Below are 13,963 nucleotides of genomic sequence, written 5' to 3'. Positions count from 1 at the left end.
ACCACTCGACATGCCAAAGCGAAAGCGCGAAGATGACGAGGCGCGAGACCCGGCCCGGCAAAGACGAGTGCAGCAGAGATTGAAGGTCGCGCTCACCAAGCTCGGTCATGCTTTCAAAGTGTCCAAGGGCCTCGAGAGGCAGAAATTGGGAAAGCGGCGCAGAAAGGCGGAGGAAGAGAGCAATCAGAAGGATGTCGAGCGAATCGACGCGGAGATTGCTGCGTTGAAGGTGAGGAGGATCATGCGTTTGACAACTTGCGCCAGTTTCTAACTCCTTTTCACCAAGGCGCTTGATACCACGGCTTCGGCGCAACTGCATTTGTACAAATCTCTGTTGAAGATCAAAGCCGTCTCGGATAGTCCGGGTCTTCCGGACGAAGTGCGAGATCCTCCAGCTGCTTCGACGGAGCCTGCAACGCTGAATGTACACGCGCGGTTGTGCAACTCGAATCAAGTCCAGGATGTTCTATCGACTGCAGTGACCGACATACAACAAAGTCTGGGGCTCGATATCGACACTTCCAAGTCTGCTAGAAAGTCAAGGAAGAGGGCCAAGGATTTCGAGCCTGCGAAAGAAGCCTCGCTGCACGGGCGAGGGAATGTCGAAGCACCTGACGAACGGCAATCTTCGTATCCTAGGACCAGACAACTAAATGATGCTGGGGACGACTCAGATGCGGAGCATCTCGACTTTGACAATCGGATAGCTTCCACTTCTGACGAAGACGATGATGAGGACCATGGAGTTGCGGCACTGGAAAGGCAACTAGCTGCGGAAGGCGTCAAACGTGCCAACGGATCCAAGTCGAACGGCTACAATGTGGAAGCAGATCTCTCGCTATCAGATTCCGAGCTCGACAATCGCTCCGCATCACCCGAGCCACAGAAAGCAGCTCCGATCAAAAAGTCAGCCTTTCTACCCTCACTCACCATGGCTGGCTACATCTCAGGCTCTGAGTCGGATGTTGAGGAGCACGCAGGGGCGCCGGTCAAGAAGAACCGGAGAGGGCAGCGAGCGCGCCAGCAGATCTGGGAGCAAAAGTACGGCGCCGGCGCAAAGCATTTGCAAAAGCCGACTCGGAACGACCGTGACGATGGCTGGAATTCGAAGCGCGGCGCGGTCGATGCCAATGACCGCAAGAACAAGGGCTACGACCGGCGCACGAGACGAACCAGCCCTGATTATAAGTCTGGACGGAACGGCGGCAAGTCTTTGCCTCATGCGAAGAAGGAGAACACAAAGAAGCAAGATGATGGGCCTCTTCACCCGAGCTGGGAGGCCGCAAAGAAGGCCAAAGAGAAGCGGGCGGTGCCGATTGCATTTCAAGGAAAGAAGATTACCTTTTGATGGGAGACGCGTGAATCGCCGTCTGAACAGTATCGCGGGCTTTGACCAATCAGAAAGTCGGAGTCAGCTAGTCTAATCCTAAACGGGACGACGCTCCTGCCTCTCTATATCCCGCGTACCGAAGCTCGCCAGTTCCCTCTTCCAATTTGTTCCCCTCTCTTTTCTTTTGTCTTGATATCTTGTGTCCCCAAGACGCATAGTACTCACAGCGTTCATACCCACGGCGCTCAGACGCCCGGCCCGCGCCCTCCACAATGTCATCCAGCCACACAGCAAAGAGGCAGTTCCAACCCTCGATAGACTCCTACTTCGGCCGCAGCAACAGCTCTGATGGCGTCCCCCACCGAGAGAGATCGACTCTGAGCCCACCCCTACCACCCGAGACCCAATCCTCCCTACTCAGCGTGGGCATGCGAGTACGCAAATCGGTACCTGAAGGCTACAAAACCCACAAGACAATGGGCCTGCAAGGCCACTCGATACCTCCCAGCACCGCGCCGGCGAGATCAAGAACGCAAAACACCAGGACTGAGACGAGAGTGAGTTCGAGGGAACTGCTGCCGTTCTGTGGACTGCATAAAATTGGAGGCCTGGCGGCGCAACAAATGCCATCATCATCCGCGCCAGCTGTCATTCAAGACGATGACAGTGACGACGAACTGCCCGATTTGACACGGTCTCAGAGTACGCTCCAGTCCGGCGATGCCCTTTCGACATCTCCACTCGCCGATCTTTCTAAGAAGAGAACGTACGAGGAGGACATGGAGGATGATCTAGACGCTTGGTTTCACGATGACACCGCCATGGATTCCGACGCTCTCGCACGTGGGGAGAGACCGAAAGCGAGACTCCGACAGCAGGCCTCTCGTAAGCCGAGGGCGAGTGGGGGTGTGCGCGTGTTGGACGCCGATGACTTTGATGAGGCGGCTTTCCTGGTACCGGACGGGATGGAGGTAGACGAGGACTAAAAGCGTGGAGGCCTGTTTGGTGTCGCGAGCCTTGTGGGATGGTCTTGTATTCAGCGTTGATTGCATCTACGATACCCAGCGAGTTTTGTCGATATTCGAGACGGCGAGCGATGCTGTTTTGGCACAAATGACACGTAGCGATACTTTTGTACATCTAGTCACATTTTACGCCTTTGGCATTCACTTTACTTCATGATGTTGTGCATAAGAGACACAGGGACCCAAAACCCGACTAAGCACGTGACAGCTGCAGCCCGCATTTCGACGTTTACATTGCTTCAATTTTCCCGCCGCGTCTCCCAGCGCAACACCACACGAAGAAATTTCGCCTTCACCCTTCCCTCCTCCCCTCATCGCCATCCGACCACTCAATCCTCATTCCTCGGCGTTCCCCTTCTCGCCCCGTATCAGTCATCACACTCCTGCCCACACGAGCAGGTGCGTGTGCGGATACAATCCTCGAACCACTGCGAGACCCTGCGTCGGAGGGTAAGGCTGTTGCACGACACCTTCGGCCTATCTGGTCTGCCGCACGACAAACCAACGGCAGATCGCGCAATCCTTTCTCCTGCCTTCGTAGCTGGAGATTTCGCCTAGTATGGACGTCAACCAGGTCCTCTCCGGCACCCTCTCGCCAGGTTAGTGGCAGCCATGGCTTATACCCCTCGTACTACAAACGTCACGAGAAGTGTCTTCTAACTCTCCCACAGATGCTGCTATACGCTCCGCCGCGGAACAACAGCTTTCGTCGGCAGCTGCGGCCGATTTCGTAAGTTCACAGTCTTCTAACCCCTTTGTGCGCTCCGGGTCATGTCACATGGTGACGCTGACACTGTTTCTCCGCCAGCCTGGCTACCTTACCACCCTCTCCTCCGAACTCGCAAACGAACAAGCACAGTCTCAAGTCCGCATAGCAGCCGGTCTCGCCCTCAAAAACTCCTTCTCCGCCCGCGACTTTGCCCGTCTACGAGAGGTTCAGGAGAGATGGCTACAACAGGTGGACCCGCAGATCAAGACACAAGTCAAGGCACTGGCCCTGCAAACCCTCGGGAGCTCAGACAGTCGGGCTGGGCAGTCTGCCGCACAGTTCATCGCCTCCATCGCCGCCATCGAGCTCCCGCGAAACCAATGGCCCGAGCTGATGCGTACATTGGTGGAGAATGTAGGAAGTGGGAACGATCAGAAGAAGCAGGCGTCGCTCGTGTCCATCGGTTTCATCTGCGAGACGGAAGATCAGGAACTGAGGGACAGCCTGGCACAGCACTCCAACGCCATTTTGACTGCCGTGGTGCAGGGTGCACGAAAGGAGGAGCCAAACAACGACATCCGGAATGCCGCCATCACTGCCCTCGGCGATTCATTGGAGTTCGTGAGGAGCAATTTCGAGGATGAGGGCGAGCGCAACTACATCATGCAAGTCATCTGCGAAGCCACCCAAGCCGAGGACACTCGCATTCAACAGGGTGCTTATGGCTGCCTGAACCGTATCATGGGCCTTTACTACGAAAAGATGCGCTTCTACATGGAAAAGGCGCTCTTCGGCCTGACCATTCAAGGGATGAAGAGTGACGAGGAAGACGTGGCGAAGTTGGCCGTGGAATTCTGGTGTACGGTCTGCGAAGAGGAGATTAGCATCGAAGATGACAATGCGCAGGCCCAAGCAGAGGCCACCGAGATGCGACCGTACTTCAACTTCGCTCGCGTCGCCACCCAGGAGGTCGTCCCTGTGCTGCTCGAGCTTCTTGCCAGACAGGATGAAGATGCTGCCGATGACGAATACAACATCTCGCGAGCGGCGTACCAGTGTGTACAGCTCTGGTCACAGGCAGTCGGTAGCCAGATCGTGCCGCCCGTCCTCACCTTTGTCGAAGGCCATCTGCGAGACAACGACTGGCACTACCGAGACGCGGCCGTGTCTGCTTTTGGAGCGATGATGGAGGGTCCGGATGAGAAGGTGCTGGATCCGCTGGTCAAGCAGGCACTCCCGGTGCTGATCGAGATGATGAAAGACCCGTCGGTGCAAGTTAAGGACTCTGCCGCCTACGCGCTCGGACGCATCTGTGAAGCCGTCTCGGAGGCCATCGACCCTCAAACGCACCTTCAATCCCTGATTCAAGTGCTGTTCGAGGGACTTGCGTCGCACCCCAGAATGGCGAGCTCTTGTTGTTGGGCTCTGATGAACCTGGCGGATAGGTTCGCCGGCGAACCCGGATGCTCCACGAACGCCCTGTCCCAACACTTCCAAGCGAGCGTGCAACACCTGCTTCAAGCGACCGAGTCAACGCAAGACAATCAGCTCCGCACTGCGGCGTACGAAGTCTTGAACGCCTTTGTCACCAATGCCGCCAACGACTCCGTGCCCCTTGTCGCCAACTTGAGCGAAGTCATTATCGATCGCCTGCAAAAGACGATTCCCATGCAGGCCCAAGTGGTGTCTGTGGAGGACCGTCTCACGCTCGAAGAGATTCAAACCTCTCTCACCTCCGTGGTCATGGCAATCATTCAGCGTCTGGAAAAGGAGATTGCCCCACAAGCAGACCGCATCATGGATCTCCTCCTCAATCTGCTCAACAGCGTCGGCGCCAAAAGCTCCGTCCCGGACACCATCTTCGCGTCCATCGGGGCCATGGCCAACGCTCTCGAGGCGGATTTCGAAAAGTACATGCAGAGCTTCTCCCCATTCCTCCTCTCCGCCCTCAACAACCAAGAGGAACCTCAAGTCTGCGCCATGGGCATTGGGCTGGTGTCCGATATCACCCGGGCCCTGGAAGCTCGTGTGGCGCCTTTCTGCGATCAGTTTATGAATTCGCTTCTGAACAACCTCCGGGTGAGTAACATGACGATATACGAATACTACATGCGACTTGTGAGTGCTGGTACAGCTGACAATGGCTTTCTGGAGCAGAGCACGACACTGGGCAATCAATTCAAGCCTGCGATTTTGCAGTGTTTCGGAGATGTCGCGCAGGCCATCGGCGGCGAGTTCGAGACATATCTGTCCGTTGTTGCTCAGGTCTTGCAACAGGCGGCGGGTATCACGGTTCAAAGCGAGAACTCTGCTAACTTTGAGATGCTGGACTACGTCGTGAGCCTCCGAGAGGGCATCATGGACGCATGGGGTGGTATTGTGATGGCGCTGCGGGCTGGATCCAAAAGTGAGTGGCCCTGGCCATGTGCTTCCCCGTTGTGTAATGCTAATCTTGCCTCCAGCAAATCTGCTTCAGCCTTACGTCGAGTCCATCTTCAGCCTTCTCAACACCGTGTATCTTGACCCGAACCGCACCGAAGCTTTGTTGAGGGCGTCAATGGGCGTGGTCGGGTAAGCACTCCCTACCCCCATTCCTCTGCCTGCACACCCTGCTGACCCTTGCGCAGCGACATCTCCGAAGCCTTCCCCAACGGCGAATACAGCCATTACTTCCGCGCAGACTGGCTGACAGCCATGTGCCGCGAGACGCGCGCGAACAAGGAATTCGCACCGCGCACGCAAGAGACTGCTCGGTGGGCACGGGAGCAGATCAAGCGTCAAGCCGGTAAGGGCCTCCAACCTCGGCGCCGTCACTGGACGGGCAACTCCTCACTCCCGACGGACTTTCGTGCACGCATGATCTACTAGTTGGCTGTTTGAGGAGATTGCTCCAAGGTTGCAGTGAACGTGGTGTTTTGTTGTTGATTCAGATGTATTTGCTGACTCGTCTGCTCAGCTGCTGCGGGCAATGTGCAGATGTCCTGAAGTGGTGCTGTTAGATTTCCAACGTCACGGATGGAGTGGGCTTTGACGCAGGATGTCACGGCGGTGGCATCCGAGTCACTCCAGCCCGACGCGAACACGGCAGCGGCACAGGCAACGGACTGCACCAGCCGAATGTCTCCCAATCGAAGTGAGCTGGCGGGACACGTTCATGACTCCAGCTCAATGTCGACGCTTCAACGACAGCAGCAACCAGCACACTTCACGCTTCGCCAACAACCCCCCTTTCCCGATCCGAATCCACCCCTTCCCCACGCAACCCTGGCAGTCACAAACCCGAGCATCAACCACCGAGCCACCCTACGAGCAGCACGTACACCATCACCCCACCACGCAGGTCACCAACGCACGCCCTCCACTGAACACACCAATCACCCCCACCATCAACCTCCCATAGAACTCCATGCACGATACCCCCATCAACCAAACCAAAACCCTTGTTCTCTGTCTGTCACCGATTCACCGAGACGCCATGCATAGCGAAATGTGGGAGGCAACGTTTGTTTCCTCTTGCCCTCTTTTGTTTCTTGGACGCATAGAAATCAGGGCGGGGTATATGACTACTCCGTCGGCGCGCGCAGGAGACTAGACTTTCCAATCAAAGATTTCTTAAAAGCCGCCCATGCACATATTGGAATCAGGTTAATGACATGTATAACGCTCGACACCCCCGCCTGATATGTATGCTATGTACGCTCACTCACGCCACCCAGGTGTCCAACACCACTCCCAAGATGGTAGAAAACTCCTACATCCTCCGGCCCCTGGGGTCCATCGCCTCCTCGCGCCGGTAGTCGCGCTGCTCCTTGGTGCCCATACTGCCCACCCCGCCCTCACTCCGCCTCTCCCACCCGCCCAGCCGCACGACGAGCGCCGTCGCGTTGTCGCCGCTCTCGCTCACCTCGACGGCAAACTTGACGAGTTCGTCGGCCGCTTGCTTGGGCGTCTTGGCTTCTTTCACTACGTCGACGATCTCCTGGTCTTCGAGGTGGCCGCTTACGCCGTCCGACACGAGCACGAGGAAGCTGTAGCCTGCGGCGGGCAGCTCGACGCGCGTGAGTTGCGGCTCGGCGCTGACGCCGATGCGTTTGGAGCTGATGTCGCCGAAAGCGCGCGTGTTTGCTAACCCGAGCACGCGCTCTTCGCCAAAGGAGTCGGTGACGAAGGCGCCCGAGTAGCGGCGGAGGCGCGTGCTTTCGATCGGGGCGGAGGGGTGGTGGTTGGTGGTGAGGGGCACGGCTTTGCCGTCGCTCGTGCGGCAGAGGAGGATGCGCGTGTCGCCTACGTGGGCCGTCATGAGGGTTGAGGGGGAGGCGGGGTGCCAGAAGGGGGTGGGGGTTGGGGTGGAGATGAGGGCGATGGAGGCGGTGGAGCCGCCTTTGAAGCGCGTGGAGCCGCCTATGGGCGCGGTGAGGTCGGGGGAGTGGGAGAGGGTGCGTTGCGCGGTTTTGTGGAGGTTTTGCGAGGCCGGGCGGTCGGGGTGGTAGAGGAGGTCGTTGTCGTTGATGGGTCTGTCGGCGAGCACGGGGTCGTCGAGGGAGTGCTGCGTGCCGGTCGAACGAGAGCTGGACTCTGTGGCGGTGTGTTTCTGCGCTTGGGCGGTGGTAAAGTCCAGGTCGGCTTTCAGGAAGGCGTAGGTGAGGACGGTCTCGATGGAGTTGCTGGCAAGCTTGTCTTCGGCCTTGTTGTCTTGCAAACCCTCGTCGCCCGACTTGGACGGAGTGAGCGCAGGGAAGTACTCGGGGCGGAATCGCTTAAAATACCCGCCGACCGTCTCCTTCCAGCTGTTGACCACGCTCCGCTGCAGCTCCTCCGCATCCTGCTCGGCCGCAGCACCATTCTCTGACTCGTCTGCCAGTGTCTTGCCTTTCCCATCCTCTCCCTTCTGCAACGTACTCCGCATGCCAAACAACAAAGCAGCCTCCTCGATATAACCATGCAAGCGATCCCTCAGGAACTCGGAGCACTCACTCCCTCCATGCCCATCAAAGACGGAAAAGTAAAACACCTGCGGATCGCCAATGTCGCTCGTAGCCCCTTGCTGCTGATCAGCTTCATCCTGGCTGACCTTGTCGCGCTGCTGGCCCCCCGGTCTCTTAGAAATGGAAATAGGCTGACGCTTGGCAAAGGCAGGCAGCTCGATGGTGCCGGCTTGGTACCTGTCTTCGTTATACGGCCGGCTGCCGCGACTGACGCCCGCGCCGAAGTGGTGTTTGGCGCTTTTGATGGGGATGCGGACAATGGTCGTGTCTCTGCTGGGATGCTGGGGGATGCTGGCCGCCGAGCGGGAGGAGGAGTCGGAGGGGGAGTGGGGTTGGGATTCGCTGCGGGGGAGCTTGTGGTTGACGGTGCCGCGGTTGCGGTCTGGTGCGAGGGAGGACGAGGGCAGGTGGGTGACGAAGTATTCGTGGAACTGGCGGCGTTGGAGGAGGGAAATAGCTGGGCTTCGAAGGGCGTTGGACGCGAGGGAGTCGGGGAAGATGGTGGAGAGGGCGCGGGGGATGCTGAATGCTGGGCCGATGTGTTTGGCAGCCATGATTAGGTGAGGATGGGCGCGCCGGGCGCTGGTAAGAATCGTGGCTACAACATGACAAGCGCGTGTGTGAGGTAGGGCAAGGTCTGGAGAAGGTGGAGGGAGATTGCGGGTGGGGGGCGAAGGTGAGGTTGCGCTGCGCACGTGGCGTGGAGAGAGTTCGGGCAGGTGGAGCCGGAACTTCACCTCATCCAGCGTCTACCGACTGACGGCGTGGCATGGTCAATGTACAATCGACGTACTTATTGGCGAGCTCATGCGTGGTAATTATCTCCGATGCACTTTCACGCCAGACTCTCCGGCATCTCCAGGTCGTGCTCGACAAAGAACTCTCTCCCAACCCGACCAGCCCATTCTTCATCGACATACAGCCCACTCTTGCCACCGCTCTTGTACAACAACGTAGCCTTAGCAATAATAATCCCCCGATCAACCGCCTTGCACATATCATACACCGTCAACGCAGCTCCCATCGCCGCCGTCATGGCTTCCATTTCAATCCCAGTCGGGCCCACACACTCAACGCGAGCCTGTACAACAGCAGCGCCGTACGCGTTCGCCGCGCCAGAGACTCCGATACCAGCATCACCAGGCGCCGCGAGCTGCACATCCACCTCCGCTTTAGAAATGTTGATGGGATGACAGAGCGGGATCAAGTCCGAGGTGCGCTTGGCGGCCATGATGCCTGCTATTCGCGCCACGCCGAGCACATCCCCTTTCTTATTGCTGTTCTCGGAGATGAGGCGGAAGGGTTCTCCGTTGGTGAATAAGACTGTCGCGCATGCGATTGCAACGCGTCGAGTGGAGGGTTTGGCGCCTACGTCGACCATGTGCGCCTCGCCTGATGACTTGACATGGGTTAATGCTGACGTCGGCCTGGTGGTAGCCTCTCTGCTGCCGGTTAAACTCTCTCGAGTAGGGGCTGAATTTGAGGAACTCCATCGCATCTGTGACACGGTAGGGGAGCGAGAGCTGAGGAGATGCACTGGCACGCGTGGAGACCAGGTTCGGGTCAGCGCGCCAGGAAGAGGCTGTTTGTGACTTCTCCATGTTGTGTTGCGAGGAACCACTTCCCTATCTAGTAAACGTCAGCAAAATACCCCTCTGTACATCTTGAGCGATCGCAGACAAAAAAAAAGTGTGAGTGAAGCTGCCTCACATCTTTCATTCATGAGGAATCTATGTCATCCACAGTTTTTCCCACCCGCACGCCTGCAAAGAAACAAAGAGCAAACCTACCCACCAATCAAGATCATCGGGCGATTCTTCATATTCTCCAGCGCGCCCATGCCAGCATGCTTCGCCTTCTTCCGCTTGACGGCAGCGCCAATCACATCCAGCAAGCGTCGCTCTTGGCTCACCCAGCCCTCCTCGGCGTCAAAAGCCCACGACACCGCCTTCCGCCGGTCCAGCTCGATCTGTCGAACGGCGTCGAAAGCCTCCTCGTCCATCGGCTCGCCACCGTGCTCCTCCCGCAGGAGGTCGCGCAGCGAGACCTCGGCGTCGCCGTGCAGACACACCTTGAGGTTGCCGTCAGAGGTGATGCGAAGGCGATTGCACGTCCCGCAGAAGTTGTGCGTCATGCTGGTGATGAAGCCAATGCGGCCCGTGAACCCGGGAACCTGCCACGTCTTGGACGTGTCGTTGCGAGCGTCTTGCAAACGAGCGACGTCCGGGTATTTCTCGCGAATCATGTCGAGCATCTCCGCGTACGGCAGCATCTTCTTCTCGCTCCATTTGTTGCCGCCAAACGGCATGTACTCGATGAAGCGCACCTCGACGTCTTCCTCGCGCGTCTTCTCCACAAACGGCAGGATCTGGTGATCGTTCAGGCCGCGCATGACCACGGCGTTGATCTTCAATTTGATGCCTGCGCCCACTTTGTTCATCTCTTGCACCCGGTTGATACTCTTCATCACCGCGTCGAAGCCTTGTCGTCGGGTCAGGAGCTGGAATTGAAAGGGGTCCAGCGTATCCAGACTAATGTTGACGCCAGTCAGACCAGCCTCCACCATCGCATCCAATTTCCTGTGCAAGGATATGCCGTTCGTAGTCAACGCCAACTCCTTCAACCCATTACTCCGCAAACTCCCAATGCGCTGCATGAGCGGGATGATATCCTTCCGCACCGTCGGCTCGCCCCCCGTAAGCCGAATCTTGTTCACTCCCTGATTGACAAACAGCGCGCTCAGGTAGTAAATCTCAGCACTGGTAAGGAGATCCTTGTTCGGGGAGAGCTGAATGCCCTCCTCTGGCATGCAGTACAAACAGCGCAGGTTGCAGCGCTCGGTGAGGGAGATGCGAAGGTAATCATGCTGGCGGTGTAAGGTGTCGGTGAGGAATTCGGAGAAGGGTTTGGCGTTTTGCACGGCTTGTCGGCGCTCCGCTCGGTGCAGACCGGGCGCGGGCGCTGGCACTTCGGTTGGTGTTACATATGGATCGGGCGTGTGGTGCTCAAGTGGTGTGGCAGCGGTGGCAGCGTGACGTTTCGCCACTTGGGGATGCTGTCGTCCGGCTTGCTGGATCCATCTCCGCAGCGCGGGCGGCGCTTTCAGCGAGGCCATCTTGTGACGTGCCTGCTATCTACAAGGCAGGAGGTAGAAGGAGGGAAACATGATGATGCAGCCAAAGAATATGACTGCACGAATGTGGGCTCAACAGCATTCGTTGGAAAGTAAGGTCGGCATTGGTGAGATCCCGGCAGCCAACTAGTCCAAATCAGGAAGTTACGCACCGAGGCGTGCGGTAAGACGGCCGAGCATGCGTAAAGCAGATAAACTCCAATTCCCACCAACCCCCAAATATATGTCATATCATTTCGTATTGTCATTCGCCAGGGCATGCCCGAGCTCATTCCGAGCGTGAGCCACCAAATCGAAGGCATGGTTGACTGAGTCGCGAGCCTGAATGATCGGAGCTTCCACCCCATGCTCCAAGTCGCGAGCATGGCCGCCGACCGAAGTCTGCACCTGCTGCTCCACGTTGCGAGCATGCCCGCCCACCGAAGTCTGCACCTGCTGCTCAAAGTCGCGAGCATGCCCGCCGACCGAAGTCTCCACCTCTTTCTCCAAATCGCCCATTTGCTTCGCACGATCGGAAAAGAGCTGTGCTGCCTCTTTCTCGCTGACCACGATTGTTCGACGCGCTTCGTTGCCGATACTGCTCACCACACGAGCGCTGCCTTCACTCAGGTCATCAATTTCCTTCCGTGGATAGTCTCCCTCTTTTGGGATCGCCGAGTCCGCTGCTAGGCCGAGCGGTGGGTGCTTGAGTGGGGTGGCGCTGACGTATCGATCCGGCGTGTTTTGTTCAACGTCTGCGGTGACCTTGGCGTACATTTCACGGATGATGTTGACCTCTTTGTGGATGTCGACTCTTATCGTGGAGACACCAATGTCTCGCTGTTACGCAAAATATCGTCAGTCAATAGGGCGTTTGTAGCGACTGCTTGACGTGCGTGGGTTTTGGAAGACATACCTCTCGTTGATCGATATACTCTCGCAATGCCTTCCACTCGCTCGCGTAGTACTTGAACCGATGCGGCACCCCAGAGCCTTTCAAGTACGTGAGAAAGCCGGCACATACTGTGTTGATGGCACCGAATCCCGTAATTGTTGCGTGACTGGAGTGTGAGGCACCGAGAGCGGTGATGGCGGCGGAGAGAACCAGCTGCACGCCGAGGGCGGAGTTGATGGCGACTTGATATCGCTTGTACGCCCTCTTCGCCTTCCATCTGCACGCGCGAATCAGTCAGGATGTGTTGGCACGAATAACGAACACTCAGGCTCTGGCCGGGGTTGGTACACACTCTTTGGCGCTAATGGACGGGTATATGCCTTCGTTCGGTGCCGGGCGGCCGTCTTTCGTCACCGCAGGACGCAATTTCGTACCAAAGCCCTCGGGCGCCTCGAACGAGCCGTGACTGATGACTAAAAGTCCACTCGGTCAGTGTCCGGTCGCGTTGATTTGCCTCAGATGCACCTACTTCCCAATAGCATTCGGAACTCAAGCAAACGGTCGCTCGTGTTCAGGGCGCTGGACATTTTTTCTAACTCGGGAGCCATGGCCTTTTGCCGCCGGGATTGAAACGAAGGTCTGCCTGCTTCATCGTCCGTGGGGGGATAGAGGGAGGCACTGCGCCCACGTGCCTCGTTCGAGGGAGTGACCCTGAGGGCCTGGAGCAATCTTCGTACGTACTCCATGATGGTTGACTCAGAATTAGCCGGCGCTCAAATCCGAGCACAACGGAAACGGTGAGGGCCAAGGGACAGAAGCGAACTGCTGCAAGGAAAGGAAAGGGGAAAATGGTGAGGTGTAGAAAGAAACGAAGGCGTGAGCACCACCTTTTCAATAATCAACCCACCCCGGTCTGTGGCTCTTATTATGTTTGACCCGCGTAGGCAACGCACAGCAGCTCTGCAGGAGCTTAATCGGCTGTCCGGAGGGCCGATCGAAGGCTGGCTGAAGCGGGCGTCTGCACGGTGTCGTGCTATGGGGGGACGGCAAAGGGCCTCGCGGCGGCCATACCGCAGGCATGCTGAAAGCAGCAAGCAGCTGCGTCGGCGCCGGCCCTGCATATCGCGAAAGGAGCTCCGTGAGTGGCTGCGAGCAGATGATCGCCTCGCTTGAGGGGCGGTCCGCGCGACACCCTCCCGTCCCTCGCCCACTCGGATCTCCAAGCACGCACGTCGAGAGTGGAGGCCGCGATGGACGTCTTTCCGCTTGGGGTAACTACACTTGAGGGGAGTGCGCATTCCCCCGCTCTTCGTCGACCTCGTCAGCAGCGTCTTGTCTACTCGCGTAGCTTTTTTTGCATTCCTGGTAGCTCTCTCGAGACGCGTTGCTGGTGTCCGATCGGACTGGCTGCCAAGAAAGCGCCTCGTCGGATGCGCCGGGAGATCGTGTGCACGCCGGCAGGGTGACTCTGGCCGAGTGGCGTTTTGGGGTTGGAGATTGGATTCTGCCTGTCAAATCTGGCCAGACGAAGCTTAATTTCGTGTGCTTTCCTTATTCGGCTGGATCAACGGCGAACACGAGCTGAGGGGGGGGGAGACACGATGGTGTTATTAAAGACGCCCTCCGGTCCTGTTTGTGTTTGGATCTGTGGTCGAGGTAGTCAAGAGCACTTCACATGGCAGGCAACGGACTCGTCTCATGTCATCGCACGCGAGCTTTGCTGGGCCTCCGCGGCGTTCTTCTAGACCCCACGCCACCATGCAACCGGCGGCATGGGCGAGACCAGCCAGCAACGCAGCTTCGTACGCATCGCCGGCGCCCGCTCACCTGATGCCAAGCATCCCAGAGGATACGAGGGTCCAAGCGATTTCATATAGAAAGAGGTGTGGATGGCAACAAGCTTCGTC

At 57.7% G+C, this 13,963-nt stretch overlaps 8 protein-coding genes across 8 annotated transcripts; 4 read left to right on the top strand and 4 right to left on the bottom strand.

Annotated features, from left to right (window-relative positions):
- Positions 1–10: 10 nt before the first annotated feature.
- On the top strand, positions 11–1,348 carry BDY17DRAFT_322363 (Bud-site selection protein; the record flags this gene model as incomplete). The annotated part of the gene is made up of 2 exons (XM_033736794.1): positions 11–229; positions 287–1,348. The coding sequence occupies 2 exons, from the start codon at positions 11–13 to the stop codon at positions 1,346–1,348; spliced, it is 1,281 nt and encodes a 426-aa protein (XP_033592098.1).
- A 138-nt stretch (positions 1,349–1,486) lies between these two features.
- BDY17DRAFT_293788 (ribonucleotide reductase inhibitor-domain-containing protein) lies at positions 1,487–2,499 on the top strand. The gene has a single exon (XM_033733038.1). The coding sequence runs from the start codon at positions 1,603–1,605 to the stop codon at positions 2,314–2,316; it is 714 nt and encodes a 237-aa protein (XP_033592097.1). The 5' UTR covers positions 1,487–1,602; the 3' UTR covers positions 2,317–2,499.
- Positions 2,500–2,914: 415 nt separating this feature from the next.
- On the top strand, positions 2,915–5,932 carry BDY17DRAFT_247155 (armadillo-type protein; the record flags this gene model as incomplete). The annotated part of the gene is made up of 6 exons (XM_033730796.1): positions 2,915–2,954; positions 3,027–3,085; positions 3,164–5,143; positions 5,222–5,471; positions 5,527–5,635; positions 5,692–5,932. 6 exons carry the CDS (start codon positions 2,915–2,917, stop codon positions 5,930–5,932), a joined length of 2,679 nt encoding a protein of 892 aa, XP_033592096.1.
- On the top strand, positions 5,827–6,895 carry BDY17DRAFT_293783 (uncharacterized protein). Its single transcript, XM_033733037.1, has 2 exons — positions 5,827–5,959; positions 6,021–6,895. The coding sequence occupies exon 2, from the start codon at positions 6,080–6,082 to the stop codon at positions 6,545–6,547; it is 468 nt and encodes a 155-aa protein (XP_033592095.1). The 5' UTR covers positions 5,827–5,959; positions 6,021–6,079; the 3' UTR covers positions 6,548–6,895.
- On the bottom strand, positions 6,816–8,603 carry BDY17DRAFT_246862 (MgPP2C2, protein phosphatase 2C protein 2; the record flags this gene model as incomplete). The annotated part of the gene is made up of 1 exon (XM_033730762.1): positions 6,816–8,603. One exon carries the CDS (start codon positions 8,601–8,603, stop codon positions 6,816–6,818), a length of 1,788 nt encoding a protein of 595 aa, XP_033592094.1.
- Positions 8,604–8,805: 202 nt separating this feature from the next.
- On the bottom strand, positions 8,806–11,250 carry BDY17DRAFT_293781 (uncharacterized protein). The gene is made up of 2 exons (XM_033733036.1): positions 9,844–11,250; positions 8,806–9,678 (listed from the first exon to the last, which is right to left on the bottom strand). The coding sequence occupies exons 1-2, from the start codon at positions 11,162–11,164 to the stop codon at positions 8,885–8,887; spliced, it is 2,115 nt and encodes a 704-aa protein (XP_033592093.1). The 5' UTR covers positions 11,165–11,250; the 3' UTR covers positions 8,806–8,884.
- A 580-nt stretch (positions 11,251–11,830) lies between these two features.
- Positions 11,831–12,968, bottom strand: BDY17DRAFT_105597 (uncharacterized protein). The gene is made up of 3 exons (XM_033729157.1): positions 12,586–12,968; positions 12,409–12,529; positions 11,831–12,333 (listed from the first exon to the last, which is right to left on the bottom strand). The coding sequence occupies exons 1-3, from the start codon at positions 12,800–12,802 to the stop codon at positions 12,024–12,026; spliced, it is 648 nt and encodes a 215-aa protein (XP_033592092.1). The 5' UTR covers positions 12,803–12,968; the 3' UTR covers positions 11,831–12,023.
- On the bottom strand, positions 12,798–13,554 carry BDY17DRAFT_105576 (uncharacterized protein). The gene has a single exon (XM_033729156.1). It carries the CDS (start codon positions 13,352–13,354, stop codon positions 12,830–12,832), a length of 525 nt encoding a protein of 174 aa, XP_033592091.1. The 5' UTR covers positions 13,355–13,554; the 3' UTR covers positions 12,798–12,829.
- Between the last annotated feature and the right edge of the window lie 409 nt (positions 13,555–13,963).

The sequence above is a fragment of the Neohortaea acidophila genome (genome assembly GCF_010093505.1).
Source record: "Neohortaea acidophila strain CBS 113389 unplaced genomic scaffold BDY17scaffold_3, whole genome shotgun sequence".
NCBI classification, from domain to species: Eukaryota; Fungi; Ascomycota; class Dothideomycetes; order Mycosphaerellales; family Teratosphaeriaceae; genus Neohortaea; species Neohortaea acidophila.
This window is presented reverse-complemented; position numbering and strand designations above follow the sequence as displayed.

Bases quoted from the DNA above. Each gene is read 5' to 3' on its own strand.
- BDY17DRAFT_293781 (XM_033733036.1), bottom strand. From the start codon at position 11,164: ATGGCCTCGCTGAAAGCGCCGCCCGCGCTGCGGAGATGGATCCAGCAA. The intron at 9,679-9,843 runs GTGGGTAGGTTT...GACGTTTACTAG, and splicing joins TCGCCCGATGATCTTGATTG to ATAGGGAAGTGGTTCCTCGC.
- BDY17DRAFT_293788 (XM_033733038.1), top strand. From the start codon at position 1,603: ATGTCATCCAGCCACACAGCAAAGAGGCAGTTCCAACCCTCGATAGAC.
- BDY17DRAFT_293783 (XM_033733037.1), top strand. From the start codon at position 6,080: ATGGAGTGGGCTTTGACGCAGGATGTCACGGCGGTGGCATCCGAGTCA.
- BDY17DRAFT_105576 (XM_033729156.1), bottom strand. From the start codon at position 13,354: ATGCGCACTCCCCTCAAGTGTAGTTACCCCAAGCGGAAAGACGTCCAT.
- BDY17DRAFT_105597 (XM_033729157.1), bottom strand. From the start codon at position 12,802: ATGGAGTACGTACGAAGATTGCTCCAGGCCCTCAGGGTCACTCCCTCG. The intron at 12,530-12,585 runs GTAGGTGCATCT...GTGGACTTTTAG, and splicing joins GTTCCGAATGCTATTGGGAA to TCATCAGTCACGGCTCGTTC. The intron at 12,334-12,408 runs GTGTGTACCAAC...TCGCGCGTGCAG, and splicing joins CCGTCCATTAGCGCCAAAGA to ATGGAAGGCGAAGAGGGCGT.